Source organism: Bufo gargarizans, chromosome 8, assembly GCF_014858855.1.
Source record: "Bufo gargarizans isolate SCDJY-AF-19 chromosome 8, ASM1485885v1, whole genome shotgun sequence".
NCBI classification, from domain to species: domain Eukaryota; kingdom Metazoa; phylum Chordata; class Amphibia; order Anura; family Bufonidae; genus Bufo; species Bufo gargarizans.
The window spans coordinates 137,758,599-137,777,964 of NC_058087.1; the positions used below are offsets into that span (position 1 = coordinate 137,758,599).

Here is a 19,366-nt window from a genome sequence, read left to right on the forward strand (position 1 = left end):
CAGGTACCCCCCCCCAACTTGTTACCACCTCTGTACCCTTACTGCTAGCAATTCATTCATACCTTCTGGCAGGAATAATAAAGGAATGGCACAGCACAGAGCCATAAGAATAGATGCTCCAGAATTGTTATTACATGGGGAATACATGACGCTATTAAAACAGGCATGTCAGGCGCAATGACACATCCTCTAAGTTTGTAGGTGTAACATTAAAAATGTGGAAAAGTTCAAGGGGTACGAATAGTTTTTTCCAAGACACTGTATTTAATAAGTGATAGAAAAGAGAACACGTCATTCTTGCTGGTTTATCAATCTGCGGTATGATTGAATACTGTAATCTTATCCTGCTGAGCCAGGAAAAGGCATAGTCCAGGGATCAGCAACTTCCAGCTGTTGTGAAACTACAACTCCCAGAATGCACCATTCACTTTAATAGGACTTACAAGCGCTACTGAGCTGGTGTTATGCTGAGAGTTGTAGTCTCAAAGATGCTGGAGTGCTGAAGGTTGACGATCCGTGTGATGCTATGTGATTATTGCATGTTTTCTTTTTTTTTTGAAAACTAGAAAATACAGAATGCACAGGGCAACTAAACAAATTTTGCAGACTTAAATATGGCCATGTCTGTTTACACGAGTACTAATGGTCGCAGCTCTCTAGGTGTAATGGCAATGCCCCCATTGCTCCTAGAGGCTCATTTGCATATATTAAAACTTGATTTTTCTCAGCAATGCGGGCACATATGAACATGGGACCAATACAGATGTCTTCAGCTGCCAAGCGCACATGTAACAGGTCAGCCAGTGTCATAGGGACAAATCTGCTGACAGATGCCTTTTAAAGGGGTATTCAGGTGGGGGTTTGCTCTTGGCATCACAGCCAATCACCTGTTTAAAGGGGCCACAGTGTTAGTGCCAGCTCTGCGTCCTCTTCCGTGGGATGGAACAGCTGGAACGACACTACCAATAAAACTGTAGACGGCATGCAGGTAAACATACCTATAGAATGAAAAGCTGTAATTACCCTGCACCACCACAGCTGAATGGTGGGGGTGCTGGGCTGGAGCCCCACGAATCTGATATTCATGACCTATCAGGATAGGTTATATCAAGATCACAAAACTGGAGTATCCCTTTAACCCCTTCCCGACATGGTGAATGGCATAACGGGAAAAAAATAAAAATCTAAATGGCTAATTTACTGGTTTTTCTTCATCACTTTACCTCCCATAAAAATCGACACACACCCCTAAATGGTATAAAAATAAAAGATACAGATCGTCCTGCAAATAATGAGCCCTCGCACATCTCCGTAGATTTTTTTTTTTTCTCTCCACCATAGTCTAGTACCTGCATCCATTTTACATCTCTAGAACAGCTGGTCTTTAACGCCCACATGCTACAAGCTGGAAGGTTTTCTTCACAAGTTTTATGGACGTGGAACATAGATACACTCTGGAATGCCATTCTAGTTATGTCTTGTTACTTCAGCAGAACACATCTGCTTATCATCAAGACTGCCGGGGGCGAGCAGCACATCATGGGAAGCCTGGTTTAGGTAAAACAAGCCAAGAAATTTTACAAAAACCAAAATAAATCACTGATTTTGACCAGTTGCATTCTATTGACATAGAACATGTGTCTAGAAGTCCTAGTAATACAGCCATAAAAGCCGGTTAGCCGCACAATTATCACTACCCACAACACGTATATTAGCTCAGCCCCGGCCTGCGGCTGTAGCAACACTGGGAAGCTTTTTAGTTAGCATGTTGGTTTCCCTGGTTTTTGGGCAGCTACTGGAGGCATCAATACTGTAGATGTGGGCATACTGGTGCGGTGTACTGATATGTAATGTGCTGCAGGATGTTTTATAAGCAGGCAGCACTAAAATACCGCAGTAGTTAAACAGCGATATCGCCATTGCTTAATAACGCAGTATATCATTAAACCAGTATATCGCCCAACACTAGAAGTACATGACCCAGTCTGTGCAGATAGGGATCAGAAGCCCAGCGAAGCAAGCCTGGGAGTCAAAATAGAGCAGGTGAGTATGCATTTATCCACAGGTACTGCTGGCTGGGAGGGAGGCAAAAACCTGGACAACCCCTTTAAGGCCTCATGCACACGACTGGTGTGTGTTTTGCGGTCTGCAAATTGCGGATCCACAAAACACGGACAGACATTGATATAACTGCCTATTCTTGTCCACAAAACAGACAAGAATAGGACAGGTTATATGTTGTTTTTTTTGCGGACCACGGAACGGAGCAACGGATGTGGACAGCACACGGAGTGCTGTCCGCATCCGAGCCGCAAAAACTGCAGCTCGGATGCGGACCAAAACAACGGTCGTGTGCATGAGGCCTAAGGTTGTGCCACATGAACGGTGGTGTGAGAAGTCCCTACGAGTCCTTACTACAGACCTGTAGGCACTCCATAGGACATAAGGCATACAATCATTGCCTCTAGGGTAATCTCCGACATGCAACCATTGTGATTAATAAAATATACAGTATGAGCGCTAAATTATACATCTGTAATACAGGTGTGTGCATGAGGTTCTGAGGATGCCAATATACAATGTGGTAAGACGCAGGTAGCAGAAACGAGAGCATGCAAAGTGTCAGGTATCAACATAAAATCACACAAAATTACAAATCAGCGCACGAGGGGTTGCAGTTTAAGGATTTATTAATTCAAACATGCATGTAAAACACTAAATTGCATTAGCAAAAGATCAATGTAAAAACACTGTTCACAATTATTTTTTTTTCCTTTTAATTTTTTTGCAACATTCTGAAATGCGCTTAGAATTTGTTCGAGTCATGGAAAGGCTTGTCGTTCTAATAGCATTTGGTTGGGGATATGCACCATGTCATTAATACTCGCCCTAAAATAAAGACCTCACAGACCCTAGAGAACAGAACCAATTTCAAGGCAACGCTAAAATTTACAACGGAAAAAAACTTGAAGATGACAATAAGCAGAATTAGGGTGGGTTCAGACTAGCGTTAGGGATTCCGTTATAACATGGTTATAACGGAATGCCCAGACAGAAGCCTTTAAAGGGAACCTGTCACCAGGATTTTGGGTATAGAGCTGAGGACATGGGTTGCTAGATAGCCGCTAGCACATCTGCAATACCCAGTCCCCATAGCTCTCTGTGCTTTTATTGTGTATAAAAACTGATTTGATACATATGCAAATTAACATAAAAGAGTCATATCTTACTTGTGTGACCAGAGAAGAGTCATATTTTTAAGTTATGACTCATCTCAGGTTAATTTGCATATGTAACAAATCGGTTTTTATACACAATAAAAGCACACAGAGCTATGGGGACTGGGTATTTTGGATGTGCTAGCGGCCATCTAGGAACCCATGACCTCAGCTCTATACCCAAAATCCAGGTGACAGGTTCCCTTTAAAGAAGCCTTTCCGTCCTAATAGAAGTCTATGGGAAAACATAACGGATCCGCCTGGGTCCCGTTATACAAGATGGAAGACAAAGTCCTGTCGACGGGACTTTGCTTTCAGTCTTGCATAACGGGACGGATCCATTATGATTCCCATAAACTTCTATTAAGACGGAATGCCTTTTAAAGGCTTCCGTTTTGCATTCCGTCATAATACAAGTCTATGGGCAGAAGAACGGATCCGTCCTTCCGTCTTATGGATTCCGTTATAACAGAAAGCCATAACGGAATCCCTAACGCTAGTGTGAACCCACCATTAGTCATTGCTGCACCGGTACGGCCGCTTCAGAGAGTCGCCAACATAAGGTGGTCTACACTGGTTTAGCAGTTTCACGTGATTTGTACAACTAGTGTTCTAGGAAAACCATTAAAGCGCACACCTTTTAGCAAAATTAACATGGAAAATAACATAGCAGTATTAGATATAACTTTCATAAACTACAAAAAAAAATAAAAAAATATGCAAGTTACAATAATCAGATATTAGAATACGGATTATTTGACGAGCAAGCCAACATGGAAAGCATGTACATCTCAGTATCTGTGGGAATGACAGTTCTATATGGTAGGGACGCCCCTTCACTGTACTGGCCGGTGACAACCAGCGGAGTGCGACGCTCCAATGTGGAATACATCGCGGAAAACCATTGTGCACTCAGTCCATCTAAAAGCAAGATGGAGGATCCAAAGCCATATAGAACAGGGGGGCCCGTCAGCTGTAGAGTAACCTTTCCTACTGCCTCCGGAACACATCCTTTTTTTTTTGTCTAGTTTTAAAGCGGTAGTGTCACCTTTAAATACTGTTGCTTATGTTAACTATTAAAACCCTGAAACCTATTTTACATGGCTGTCTTAAGTTTGTATTTTGTCCAAAAGAGCAGATTAGTACCCTTTAACCAAAACTTTATTTGTAACCCAAGCAGTAAAAAGATACATAATATCTCTGACATTCCTAAATAACCATTTTGATTTACAATGCAATACAGTGAATTAAGATTAATAAAGTGTTTTAATATACGCCGCGAGGCCCTTCGCCCGCTGGCAATATATGAACGGCAGCAACGGGTGTCGCTGCAGTTGGTCAGAAGTCTTGAGTAAAAAGTCATGTCTTTATTATAGAGTTTTAATGGCTCATGTTCGTAGCACAAAATATGGAACTGAGTTGGGGGGGAGGGGGGGCATTTTGGCAACATTTAATTAGTGGAAGCAAGAAAAAAAGAAAGAAAAAGGAAAACCGTTGTCAGGGGAAAAATAAGGCTAAATAGAGTTATCTATGATTGATGAAGGGATTTAATAGAATCTGGAAAAGATGCGGGTCACATATGGGAGGAAATGAATGAAATCTGTAGATTCAAGACAATGAATTATTACAAATAGGGCTGGAGGAATTGGCATTGTGGGGGGGGGGGGGGGGAGATTATGAGGAGGGTAAGGATTAAAAAAGAAGACACTTTCTCTTCCTCTTCTTCACTGGGGGTGGGCAGAGGACTGCTCGTATTGCTTCATCAAACACAGTCTTCAGTCCCCTCTGTGTAAGTGCTGAGCATTCCAGGTATTTCACCGCACCTGTGGGAAGGACGCCAAACAGTTATTTCCTGTACACAGATTCCTCCCCCCTCATTTTATAGAAACTAGCACCACCCAAAAAAAAAAAGAAAAAAAAAAAAAAGAAAAAAAAGAAGGCTCTTTAAAGCAGTTTTCTGAGAGTATGCTTTTGATGGCCTGGCCTGATAGATCAGCAATGTCTGATTGGCGGGGGTCCGATTTCCAGTACCCCCTGCCGATCAGCTGTTTGAAAGGCTTGCGTTCTCATAGAATGGTGCCTGGTATTGCAGCCCAGGCCCATTGACATGTACACGGGTCCTGTGACCAATGAACTAAGCGCTGTGGTCTCTTTAAAACAGCTGATCGGCGACCGTGCAAGGAGATTTTTCTGAAGGTAGATTTTTTGTTAAATTCCATTTCCTATCCATAATTACAGAAGTGGCATCTTCACTTAAGGCTGTATTACAGAGCCCGATATGGCAGATGATTGTCAGGAGGGAAGCGTTCCTTCCCAGCAATAGCCTGCTCGCTAGCGGAGGAGACCACTGCTATTCCATGCGGTGATCTCCTCCGCAGCATGGGGGAGGAGTGGTCGCTATGCATTAGTCGTCCCTATGCAGTATAGTGGTATGCCGGTGCAAGATCGTGTTAGACACTAGGATCTGCCACCTGCAAACAATACTTTAACACAGGGATGTCAAACTCGTGGCCCTCCAGCTGTTGCAAAACTACAACTCCCATCATGCCTGGGCATACTACAGCTATCAGGGAATAATGGGAGTTGTAGTTTTGCAACATCTGGAGGGTCATGAGTTTGACATCCATGTTTAACATGTCAAAAGATTTGGATTTCCCAAAGAACGAGCATTTGCTCGTTCATCTGGCAGTCAGAAGCAGTATTACAACGCAAGAAGATCTCTAATGAGCATCTGCCGAAAAAAAATACAGGCTTTAGTTGCTAACAGCATTTAGAGATTTGATTTTCAGCAGCTTTGACCCATAGGGGCCTGTAGTCTAAAGCTGTTCCCTAACTTATGAAGGAGTATTGTGGGCATGCTCTGTGCAGAGTTCAATGTACAGGGAGGAGGAGGTGATGAGTCATCTATTGCAAATGGTGGATTCATCACTGCCGTGTCAAAGATGAAAGGTAAAACTAAGGGCCAACACGACATGCACACTGAAAATAATCCCCAACATCCTCAAGTCGGACACAGAATTATCTGAAACTGCATATGACCCAGCAATCTAATCTATACTAAGGCTGCACTATATATTGGGCCTCACTGCCCTTGGTAACCCCCCGTTCACATTTGACATGACAATTATTCTCATAGTAGCCTAGATTTTATAACTTCTTTATTCATGCATGACCCAAGCTACGACATAGGCCCAATATGCTCAAGCGCATTGGTGGCATCTTCTCTCTTCTCCTTGATAGAAGTATAGTGTGTTCCTTGATTAAAGGGGTTATCTGACCCAAGAAATGCCCCCCCCCCCCCCCCCAATATGCCCGTGCCCCTCACACACACACACAATGTACTTACCTCGCTCATTCACATCAACCGCCTGCCATTGGCAGCGATCAACATCCGCACACAGGGAAATTCAGCGGCACCTGTGCAGGGACCAGGAGCCATGCGGGGGGTTCATTTCAGGGGTCGGATAACCCCTTTAATGTCTGAATATTGTAACTGAGCAGGAGACTACTGACGCTGGCAGCAGATACAAAGCAGTCACTGAACAGTTCCTGCATTTCTTAACAACATAGATCAATATAAATGTTCTGTGACCTACAACTGATAGCTTTACACAGCACACTTGTGATTTTAGGGGGATCTTCCATGAGGTGTCCCCCCACCATTTAGTAGGAGGTCTTACACTGTTTTGGACATCATCACAGAAGTCCAATCAATACACAGGACTGCATGGGACAGGAGAATGTCTCAATTCTATGTCTTCTCTCCACTATACTTAGAATGTAGCCTTACGTATAAAATCTGCACTGCTAAAAAGTCATGTTTTCCACAGCCACCGGATAACTCCCCAGGGCAGTGCTGTAAATGAATGACGATGCCATCGACAATACTCCGTTTGTATGCCTTTTTGTTCCTATGCTGTTCTATAACAAATTAGTCACCTACAATGCTGCAAAGCCTGATTTTCCCATCCATGTATCACACACAGATACATTTCAAATCTATACGTCACAAGAACAGTAGGAGTTTGCTTACCAATCTCTTTTGCCATGGCAAGTCCCTGAGGATAGGTAATGGGGGTCAGCTTCTTCTCTTTCAGCTTCTCGATCGTGTCTTTGTCGTCTCTCAGATCAAGTTTTGTGCCCACGAGGATAATGGGAGTGTTAGGACAATGGTGTCGGACTTCCGGGTACCACTATGAATGAAAAAAAAAAAAAAAAAGTGCATAAAGTAAGCAGCTGCCGTCATCAGATGAGTAGTGTAACGCTCAGTGTCTGCCGCAATAAGCGCACAGGCTGCCTGCTAAACAATGAGGCAGCTTAACATTAAACACCATAAGTCAGGACACGCTTCAGGCCGCCAGTCCAAACACTAGAGCCTGTGGCCCCAGAGCATCCCTATTTAGGTCAGTGGATTCATTTCACCAGACGCTGAACTTCTCACCCCCAGTACAAAAAAAACGCTCCAGCTCCCTACATATAAACATCCACATTCCTCCTACAGCAGCAACCTGCCCCCGCCGCCCCCCATAGGAAAGCACTTTTACCTTAGCACGGACATTTTCAAAGGAAGCCGGGCTGACGAGCGAGAAGCAAATTAGAAATACGTCCTATGAGACAAGGGAGAGAAACAAACGTTACTGGTTGCCGTTAGACGCTCGGCTTAGGCAAGGATTTTGCTAGACTCTGAGAAGAGATTGGAAAAGACAAATTACAGGGTGCTCCAAATTTAGAATCAGGGAAGTGCAATACAACATAAGGAGAACATGAAACGAAATTAATTCTTCCTCTTTATTCCGTCAGGGTGGTTTAGATTGTAGAGACATAAAAAGCATTAATCGTGCTCCGCAAGCAAGGCGACACGCTCCACAAATTGCAGCCTTCACCGACAGAAGGTAGCGCACATGACAGAGAATTGGCAGACTGATCCATTAGCTGCAGGATTTAATTAACTCACCGAAACATTGGAAGCTTTGGGGCTCGGGCTTAAAGCCTAACAAAAAATATTTAGATTCAAAAGCAGAGTTTAGCGCTTCGAGGATGCTTTCCTCCCGCTTATGACTGGGAGAGATCACTACCCACTCCCCATGCAACGCACTAACACTGGCCTCTTACACAAAGCTGAAGAGAAAGCAGATATAGACAGATGGAAGCGGTAAATTCTGCTTTGAGATTTTATGCAAATTCAGACATCTCATTAAAAAAAAAAAATCATTAAAAACCTCCTATGTTTCAGCACTCGGGTGCCGGTTGTGACAATACTGCGTTGTGCTATTCCTTTTGACAACATATAAAATTAACATGGTGTTACCTTGCCTCTTACCAGTGACACATTCCACTGGTATGGTAACAATACTGCTAATTTATGCATACATTTACAAAAAGGCGTAAAAGAGGAACAATGCAAAATATTAAGGAACGGTGTTCCAGAATTATTTTTATGGGAGAATACACATTTAATAAAGCGGACATGTCAGGAGAGCGGACAGGTCCTCTTCGAAGTATAAGTTACACTGGCTGCATATGGATATAATGCACAGGTCTCGGCCATTGGGAATATCATTCTACTCTGAACTCTTGACTGGGAAAGACTGGCAATACAAAAAAGTTAAATTAACCAGTTGGGCAAAACAGCTGCAATGGATACAGCATTTCAGTGTATGCCGGCACCCACACAGCACAAAACGGGAGCGAAGGTTTCCCAAAGGAATAAATAGCACACAACCAAGAGATCCACAACTACCAGCACCAGCGTCTTCGAGGAAATTAACTGATAATTACCGTCTGTGGATAAGATAACGGACGCAATCTATCGTAATCTTCTTGTCCAGCGGTATCCCATAATCCCAAATTAACCGGCTTTCCATCCACCATTACATTGGCGGAATAGTTGTCAAATCTAAAAGGTCAGTGGATAAATAAGAAAAGGGTAAAAAAAAAAAATCTTCACACTTACTATCAAAAGGTAACACGTTAATACGTACAATGCTCTCTAAATTTGCACCAGTAAGCTCCAACCGGTGGCTCGTTCGCTGCTGCAACATGCTGGGACTTGTAGCTTCACAATGTCTCGACTAATCACTAATTTCATGATTAAAATTACACTGTATCTATATCTCCAGTAAGCAGATACTCATACTACATGACTTAAAGGGCATCTGTCAGCAGTTTTGTACCTATGACACTGGCTGACCTGTTACAGATGCCTTCAGCTGCCAAGTGCACATGTGTTGGTCCCAACTTCATTTTTCTCAGCAATGCGGGCACATGTGATGTTTTAATATATTCAAATGAGCCTCTAGGAGCAACGGGGGCGTTTCTGTTACACCTAGAGGCTCTTCTCTCTCTGCAACTGCCGGCACCCATGGCACTTTGACAAGACCAGACAGTGTAATGACATTTTCACTGCCTGGTCCTGTCAAAGTGCAGAGGATGCGGCAGTTGCAGAGAGAGCAGAGCCTCTAGGTGCAATGGTAACGCCCATGTTGCTCATTTGCATATATTAAACCTTCATTTTTATCAGCTATGCGGACACACATGAACATGGGACCAACATAGATGCCTGCAGCTGCCAAGCGCACATGTAACAGGTCAGCCAGTTTCATAGGGACAAATCTGCTGACAGATGCCCTTTAAGCTTTACAAACCTGACAACAGACGCTGGAGCACGACATTACTTACACAGTTGGGATGTATTCTCCTGGGAATGCATTTGTTGTGTAACTGATCAGCAGACAGGTTTTACCGACAGCTCTGGAATAGAAGACAAAGATAGGATGAGACACTGAAAAATGTAACCTGAATTTACAAAGTGACTTCCATAACGTTCTACTCAATGGCCGCCATCACATCTGGATGACTGCTATAGTCCATAGGCAGCAGCCCAAAATGTAAGAAAGAAACCAGGTAACACAGAGAACGCGCTCCCCCATTGGACAGCAGGCTGACAATCAGGGCTGTGGAGTCGGAGTCTGAGGTAATTTTGGGTACCTGGAGTCGGGTACCTCCGACTCCTACTAAATTTAAAGCAAGCAAGTTTAAATGTCCCAATTCACAAAAAGTTATAATTAATTACCGTACTTCTCTACTGTAAGAATAAAGGCCAATGCATGCAGTGCGTCACGTTACCGCAAAAAGAAGCATGTTTTTTATATGCTTCACTATATGGCACGTAACGCACAGTTAAGGAGCGGCAATACTTATACCTTCCATTGTGTTGTGTTCCGCTGGTACAGGGAACGCAACGCCCATGGTTAACCTAGCCTCTCACTGATAACTGATTAAGTAAATATGTTTTTTGCAGGACTAGAGACACTTGTATAAGTGAAGGGAATGGATAGTCAATAGTTCAAGACTGAAGCTGTAAACCATTTGAAAAACTGATGTCATTCAGCTAAGGCTATAAAAACTTGTAAACGCAGATTGTTAGCTTAAACATGACTATGGGATTCTACTAGGGAAATCATGTTTTACAATAAATGCCCCTTCCTGGATCCTCCTATCTTCAGCACACACAGGAGAAGGCAGCAGCTTCCTAGACAGTAGCTTTGTGGTAACGACATGTATGTTGCCTTTCTTTCCTTCAAGGAATGTATAAAATACATTCGCATTGTAAATACAGAGGAGTCGGAAGTACCAAAAACTGAGGAGTCGGAGTATTTATCTACCGACTCTACAGACCTGCTGACAACAGGATGGACACAGCGTGTCCATCGGCCATTTATCGAGGACTGTGCAGGTCCAACCCCACCGCCCATCAGCTGTTCTGCAGTAGCATCCAGGACTGTGGAGTCAATAAGCCAAAGTTCTGACTCCGGCTCCAACTCCTTCATAAATGGCCGGGAGAGTAACTACAGCCACTTGCTATGGGGCCTATAAGGGCACTTTCACACTGGCGTTTTTCTTTTCTGGCACTGAGTTCCGTTACAGGGGCTCTATACCGGGAAAGAAGAACTGATCAGTTTTATCCCCATGCATTGTAAATGGAGAGTAATCCGTTCAGGATGTCTTCAGTTCAGTCATTTTGACTGATCAGGCAAATGAGAAAACTGCAGCATGCTACGGTTTTATCTCCGGCGAAAAAAACTGAAGACTTGCCTGATACGGCATTCAAAATACCGGAATGCCGGATCCGTCCTTCTTTTCTGCGCATGTGCAGACCGAAAAAAAAGGGTGAAAAAAAAATAAAAATGCCGGATCAGTTTTGCCGGATGACACCGGAAAGACAGATCCGGCATTTCAATGCATTTTTCTGACTGATCAGGATCCTGATTAGTCTTACAAATGCCATCAGTTGGCATACGTTTTGCAGGATCCGGCAGGCAGTTCCGGCGACAGAACTGCTTGCCGGATCACTTTGCCGCAAGTGTGAAAATAGCCTAAGTTGGGGGGCTCTATCATTGTATGTTTGAGTGGGGAAAAATATGGCGGCTTTCTGCTACAATGTGGGTTTTCTTATATACGGTGCCATTATACATACCTTATGCAGCTGCTTTCATTTTCTTACAATATGGGGCCCTATGAATTATAGTTACATCCCTGTATACGGCCAATCATTTATTAATACATTTCCTGTGGGAAAATGGTAACACTGGGTTTTTCCTTACTATTATACAAGTAATCCGGGTACTTTATTCCTGTAAGTAAATATTCAGTCCCCCCGCTGCTAACATAATGGAGAGGACTCGTGTGAGCATGCGCAGCAGTTCTGACAATGTATTTAGGGTTTTTTCCAAGGTTTTGATACTGATGACCTATCCTCTGGATAGGTCATAAGTATCTGATTGTTGGGAGCCCGATACCCTGGACCCCGACGATCTGCTGTTTGAGAAGGCACCGGCGCTCCTTACAAAATATTTTTATTACATGCAATTACAGAAGTATTCAGAGCCAAGTGATGGTTTGAAAACTGTAGAATATTTTTTGTGGGACAACCCCTTTAACGTGGTCTTCCTGTTCAGAGATGGATGCAGGCCTGACCAGTAGTGAACTTCAAACTGTGGTCTTTAGAGGATGAACTGACTACTGAGCATGTGCAGTACAGTAATTGTAACTTCAGGGACTAACTAAGAGCCTTGGAGCAGCAAGAAGATACGTAGTATAAAGGATGAGAGAGGAGAACACAGGAGAGGTGAGAACTGATTATCTATCACCACTAGAACACCCTGCATATCACTGCTTATAGTATAAGGACAGAAGAGATGAGAACTGATTATATACAAGGACAGGAATTGTTTCAATTGAGCTGCAAAAAAAAAATATAAAAAAATAAAATGGATGCAACACGGACGTTTTGTTGCGGATCAGTGTTTTGTGGACCACAAATACATACGGTCGTGCGCATAAGCACTAATACAGAGTCCCAAATGGTGGAACCTCTTTGAAAAGGGTTTTTCATCACAAACGAACAAGATAGGGCCAAGATAGAGTGGCAGCAGACGTGCAGAGACCGATCTGGACCCCCCCGTTCGGACCACCTACAACCAGTTCCTGGCCCCCTGTACACAGGATAAGGGTTAAGTGTAGTTCGCAGGAGAAGTTCCTTTAATGTAAGGCTTTTAAGTAAAATCCACTTCATGATTACAAGTCGTGACCCCGCTGTGACATGCTGCTGGTGGACACTTCACCACTGACCCCCATCCAGTTTAGGCTACTTTCACACTGGAGTTTTGAATTCTGTTTGCGAGATCCGTTTCAGGGCTCTCACAAGCAGCCCAAAACGGATCAGTTCAGCCCCAATGCATTCTGAATGTATAAGGATCCGCTCAGAATGCATCAGTTTGGCTCCGTTCCGCTCTGGAGGCGGACACCAAAAGGCTGCTTGCAGCGTTTTGATGTCCGCCCCTGGCGATGCGGAGCCAAACGGATCTGCCCTGACTTACAATGTAAGTCAATGGGAGCGGATCAGTTTTCACTGACACAATATGGTGCAATTGAAAACGGATCCGTCCCCCATTGACTTTCAATGCAAGTCAGGACGGATCCATTTTGACTTTGTTCTTCATAATGCAAACTGATCCGTTCGCATTATAGGTGCGGATCCGTCTGTGCCGATACCAGACGGATCCGCACCTAACGCAGGTGTGAAAGTAGCCTTACATGTGGGCACCAAAGCTCAGGGAAGGCAGAGGCGCACCCACCGAGTCAGAGCCGAGCATCAGGGAGCAGGTAAGTATGCTGCCCTTCACAGGCCCGGTGAGGTGGGTGGTGGTATTTAAAGAAACAGACAATGAATTGGCCAATATAGCGAGCACTGCTGGCGAGAAAACTGAAGCAGTGCCCAACACCACCAATACCCAGTACCGAGCACACATCAAGGACATGACTGATCACCACAGTCAGTGACCCAGTTTTCCGTAGATTCCCTGCTTCTGGCCACTGAAACTCACGTAGTCATACCTAGGCAGATGTGGACCTGACGTGCCTGGACTGCCTCCGCTTACTCATCAAAATGACTAAAAGGAGCTTCACATCAGATATTTTAGGAGTTAAGACCTGGAAGCAAGCACGCCGCTACTGCACGGACTACTATACCAGGAAGGGCCTCCCGCCATCCAGGTAGGGTAAGGGTACTTTCACACTTGCGTTTTTCTTTTCCGGTGTTGAGTTCCGTCCTAAGGGCTGAATACTGGAAAAAAAACTGAACAGTTTTATCCTAATGCATTCTGAATGGAGAGCAATCCGTTCAGGATGTCTTCAGTTCAGTCCCTCTTACGTTTTTTGGGCCGGAGAAAATACCGCAGCATGCTGCAGTTTCCTCTCCGGACATTAATCCTGAACACTTGCCGGAATGCCGGATCCGGCATTAATTTCCATTAAAACGTATTAGTGCCTGACTGAGAAGCAGCGCCTGTGTGTGCAGACTTCAAACAGCAGCTCATATCTCAGCTTCCTAGCCCCCTGTGAGCTTGACATGGGGAAAAAAGGACACCTTGGGTTCATCTTATTGAATGGTTAGCTTATGGGTAGAGCTAGTCCTAAAGGGTTTCCCGACATTTTTAGATTATTATATATTTTTTATTGATGGGGGCCAACACCCAGGACCATCGTCAATAAGCAGTAGTGCTGCGGCCGTCTCTCTGCTCACCGGGCACAGCGCTGTACACTGTATAGCGGCTGTGCTTGGTATCACAGCTCAGCCCCATTCACTTCTATGGGACTGAGCAGCACCTAGGCCAGTGATGGTGAACCTTTTAGAGACTGAGTGCCCAAACTGCAACCCAAAGCCCAGTTATCACCAAGTGCCAACCCAACAATGTAACCTGAATACCAATACATATACATCTTCTATATACTTAATCACTTAGCTATAATAGCCTGCCTACATTCAATGCGCTGCCTGTGCTGTTCAGAGTGCGCCCTGTCTGATGAAGGGCAGGAAAAGTCTAAGGCATTCTGATACACCATAGACTTTTTCCAGGGCACCCGTGCCCACAGAGAGGGCTCAGAGTGCCGCCTCTGGCACCCGTGCCATAGGTTCGCCAACACTGACCTAGGCCATGTGACCAATGAACATGACATCATTGGTTTAGAAAAAGCTGGAGAAGACCGAGGTGCCACTGCCTTCTCAAACTAATCTGCTGGGGTCCCGGGGGTCGGACCCCCGTTAATCAGATACCGATGACCTATCCAGAGAATAGATCAAATAAAATAATAAATCTTGGAAACCCCCTTTAAGAAATCACATTTTTAAAGGGGTATTCCCATCACATACAATGGGGGCATATTGCTAGGAGGAGAGCTGTGACTGGAGGACCCTGGGAAAAGACCATTTATGTCATCTCAGTCAACCACAAGGGGTTATCCCATATCAGTCAATGGGGGAATATTGTAGGATATGCCCCCATTGTCCGATAGGTGCAGGTCCCACCGCTGGGACCCACACCCACAACAAGAACGGAGCGGGGAGCGCTGTGGCTGGATTTCCCGGGGTCCATCCACCACCAAGCACTACTTCCATACAAGCGAATGGGAGCGCACCGCGCACGTGTGCCCCCTGTTCCCATTCATTTCTATGGGGCAGACGGAATTAGCTCAGCTATTTTCGGGGGCCCCTTTGTAATGAATGGAGGGCGGCTGAGCATGCGCAGTGTGCCCTCCATTCATTTCCCCGCTCCCTTCTTGTTGTAGGTGTGGGTCCAAGAAGTGGGACCTGCACCTGTCAATGGGGGGCATATCCTAGCAATATGCCCCCATTGCTTGTGATGGGAATGCCCCTTTAAGGATGGCTGGACTAGCGAATCACATAATGAGTATTAATTTCTTCAACAATGCAACACTGACCGGACAAATGATGGGTGATGCAGTACAGGCTGCTGGTGTTTAGATTTTTTTTTACTTTGTGCACCCATATGGTCATACAAGACATTTGGGGGGCATTTCAAGGGTTAGCCCATCTGGGGGACTGATGGCATATCCAAAAAATATGCCATCAATGTCACATCATCCGCTTCTATCTCCAAAACAGGCACACATGCGCAGCCACCCTCCATTCACGGATATAGGACTTTTGAAAATATCTGTACGCCGACTCTGTTATTTCCAGCAGTCCCATAGCGGTGAATGGAGAGGTGGCTGCGATTGCGTGGCGTGCTCTCCAATCACCGCTGTGCGACTTCCTGAAACAGGCAAGCACATTCACTTATTTTTGGAACTCCCATAGCGGTGAACAGAGGGAGGCGTGCATATGCTGTATTATCCTCTTCACTTTGGGGGTCCCGTTCTGGAGATAGGAGTGGGTGTCCATGTCACATTGTAGCATATCCTTGCAATGTCCCAGATAGGCCACCCCCTTTTTCTATTTTTATTGCAGATTTCTCCTGTAACTGGGATGGACATATATGCACAAATAAAACGAGGAATACAACCTCCCGGCACGCACAGCAGAGCTAATGACGGTCTGCTAAGACCCAGCAGCTCTTGCCATTATGGCAATCACATCATCGCTGGGACCAGAGCAGGAAGTGGTATTGTATACAGTGATGGAGCCATCACTGACCATGGGACCCATGCTCCCGCACAATCCACATGCAGCTACTAACTACAGAGTCCAGCGCAGTCCACCAGGACGTATATAGTTATGACCAGCCAACAAGTGGTTAACATTATTACACATTATCCTATAAACACCCGACAGGAGCACCTACTGGCCATTTATAGCAACTCAAGATGTGAATTTCCCTTAAATGCTACTACAGAGAACAGCTGCAAGTCACATGATCGTAGACGGCCAATGATATTCAATCGACAGAACAGATTCCCAATGGCCGGAAATCACCACAGCTCTGCAGATTCCCAATTCCCTAATCATTAGCTTCATACGGCCATGTTCACACTGTACATGCTGTATGACAGGGATCGGCAACAGCCTGCACCGCACCTGTGGTGACACTACGGCCACCAGCATGCACACTAGCTTGGCTGTTCTTGGGACTCCCATAGAAGTGAATGGAGCATGCTGGGAGATGTAGTTCCCCAACAATTGGAGCACTGGAGGTTGCTGATCCCTGCCATGTGAACTGGGAAAACTCACATTCATCTGACAGAAGCCAAGAGGGTATTTTAGCCTCTGTTGGCCTGGCATATGCCACCCAAAAAAATTAAAAGTATACTGTGGTATATATTTTAATACTGGAGCCTATGGGCAACATATGCCACTGTATTGGCAAAGAGTGGCACGCATCAAAGGCTTCCGTAAGGTAATCCAACGTGCACACCCAACCTAGACAGCTACAGACGCCTATGGTAAGATCATCAACATGAAGGCCAAGCCACTGAGCAGCATAACCTCCATCACATGCAGCATTAGTGCAAGTGCTACTATCCCTATACAGCGACTTAAGGGGTTAACTGAGATTTTGATTCTGATGACCTATCCTCAGGATACGTAATCAGTGTCTGATTGGTGGTGGTCCGACACCCGGGACCCCCGCTGATAGCGGTGCTCGCCCTAGGCCAGTGACGTCAAGTGAATGAGGATGAGCTGCGATACCAAGAACAGCCACTATCCAATGTACGGCGCTGCGCTTGGCAAGCTGAGAGAAGGCCGCGGTGAGTCAGTGCCTTCTCAAACCGGTGATGGGCGGGGACCCTGGCTGTCAGACCCCCACCGATCAGATATTGATGACCTATCCAGAGGATAGGTCATCAGGAGTAAAATGTCAGAAAAATCCTCTTAGAAGGGTTGCCAGCTTCCAGGTCTCGATAGCAGATGGGTGGGGTCCGACTGCCCGCACACCCCGCTGAAGAGAACATAGCGGTGGTACGAGCGCTGTCCTCATTCACCTCATGGAAAAGAGCAGACAGTGTATGGAGCCACTCCAACCACCGTGCTGAATGCTCTAGTAGTCAGATCCCCTCCTCTTGCTAACGAGGTCTACCATAGGGAATATATCGCCCCTCATATATACGGAACGCATTCGCTGCAAACGGCTTTGAATATAGAGAAAAAAATCAAACATCCCCTGGCCGTCCTGTAATGGTATTCAGACTTCGAGGCCGCCGGTCACTACCACCCAAGACTCCGCCATATACCTGCTGTATACCGCCCCACATACTACCTAGGGATGAGCGAACTTGTGTTCCAAGTTCGGCGTCCAAGGTTCAGGTTATGTAAGATTCCAGCTATGGATTCTTCTATCATGGACCATAACTTCTGGTCCGTGGTGGCGGAATCCATAATGGAGTTCTTAGACAACCCGAACCTTGTACACCAAACAGGAAACCACAGGTTCGCTCATTCCTAGACATATCCTATAGCCCAAGGCCTCATACACACAAGTGTGTATTTTTGTCCGCATCTGATCCGCAGTTTTTGCAGGTTGGATGCGGACCCATTCACTTCAATGGGGGCAAAAGGTGGAGACAGGGCACCGTGCGCTGTCCACCTCCGCACGTCCGTTCCACGACCAAGCGCAATTTTTTTAAAACATGTCCTATTCTTGTCCATATTACAGAATAAGACGGGTCTATAGAGGGCAGGATGTTCTGTTCCGCAAAAAATGCTGGACGTGCTCAGTGGGTATCCATGTTCTGTGAACCGCAAAACTGGCTAAGGGTACTTTCACACTAGCGTTTTTCTTTTCCGGTATTGAGTTCCGTCCTAGGGGCTCAATACCGGAAAAGAACTTATCAGTTTTATCCTAATGCATTCTGAATGGAGAGCAATCCGTTCAGGATGCATCAGTTCAGTCGCTCTTACGTTTTTTGGCCGGAGAAAATACCGCAGCATGCTGCATTTTTCTCTCTGGCCAAAAAATACTAAACACTTGCCGGATACGGCATTAATTTACATTGAAGTGTATTAGTGCCGGATCCGGCATTAAGGGTTCTGGCCAAACGGACCCGGCTTTCCGGTCTGCGCATGCTCAGACCTTTAAAAATGCATAACAAAATCAATACCGGATCCGTTTTTCCAGATGACAGCGGAGAGACGGACCCAGTATTGCAATGCATTTGTCAGATGGAACCTTCTCAGTCTCACAAATGCCATCAGTTCATGACCAGATTGCCTGCAGGAATCCTCTGCCGCAAGTGTGTACCCTGAGGCCGCGTACATGAGCCCTTAAGCCCGGCCTCAGGACACTGCAGAGATTTCACATGGCAGAAACCTCTGTGCCAAGGGGGTTTAGAGCCCCTCCACTCTGCAGAGGAGAGGTGGTCCAGGATGAAAGCCTGCAGCAACCTGACCTATCTGTATGGGATGATCAGCATTCCTCACACAGCAGGTAAGTGGCCACCGCACATTGTAGTGATGCCAACTGGGCAGGGGCCTGTGCCACTGCGAGAAGAGGATGTCTGCAGCCTCCCCCCAGCTGTGCCCCCCTCTGGGTCACAGATCTCCAGGCCGATGGCCCTGCCTGCAGGGGTGGGCGGGTGACTGGAGGCCGGGAAGTCACCATCCAGGAGCCGGTCACTGCTGGATGGGAAAGGAGGGGAACACCCTGAGGCCCCCATGAGTGGGGGTGGGGAGGAGAAGCTGACACGTAACCCTTTCAGCGCCGCCTATATACTGGATGCCATACACACGGTACTCACCCGTCTCCCACCACCACACACTTGATGGCCTGCATGGCTACTCCGCGTCGATGCTGCCGGTAGCGGGAAAGAGAGAGAGGAAAAAAAAAGAAAAAAGGGGCGGCGCCGAAAAGGCC

The 19,366-nt window shown here is 45.7% G+C and overlaps 1 protein-coding gene across 2 annotated transcripts; it reads right to left on the reverse strand.

The window, feature by feature from the left end:
• Window positions 1-4,361: 4,361 nt before the first annotated feature.
• LOC122944424 (ras-related C3 botulinum toxin substrate 1) lies at window positions 4,362-19,360 on the reverse strand. Of its 2 annotated transcripts, XM_044302662.1 has the most exons (7): window positions 19,251-19,360; window positions 9,897-9,968; window positions 8,997-9,114; window positions 8,173-8,208; window positions 7,763-7,825; window positions 7,252-7,411; window positions 4,362-5,041 (listed from the first exon to the last, which is right to left on the reverse strand). In XM_044302662.1, the coding sequence occupies exons 1-7, from the start codon at window positions 19,283-19,285 to the stop codon at window positions 4,911-4,913; spliced, it is 615 nt and encodes a 204-aa protein (XP_044158597.1). In that variant the 5' UTR covers window positions 19,286-19,360; the 3' UTR covers window positions 4,362-4,910. The 2 variants fall into 2 exon arrangements, with proteins under 2 accessions (XP_044158597.1, XP_044158598.1); XM_044302663.1 differs by lacking the exon at window positions 8,173-8,208.
• Between the last annotated feature and the right edge of the window lie 6 nt (window positions 19,361-19,366).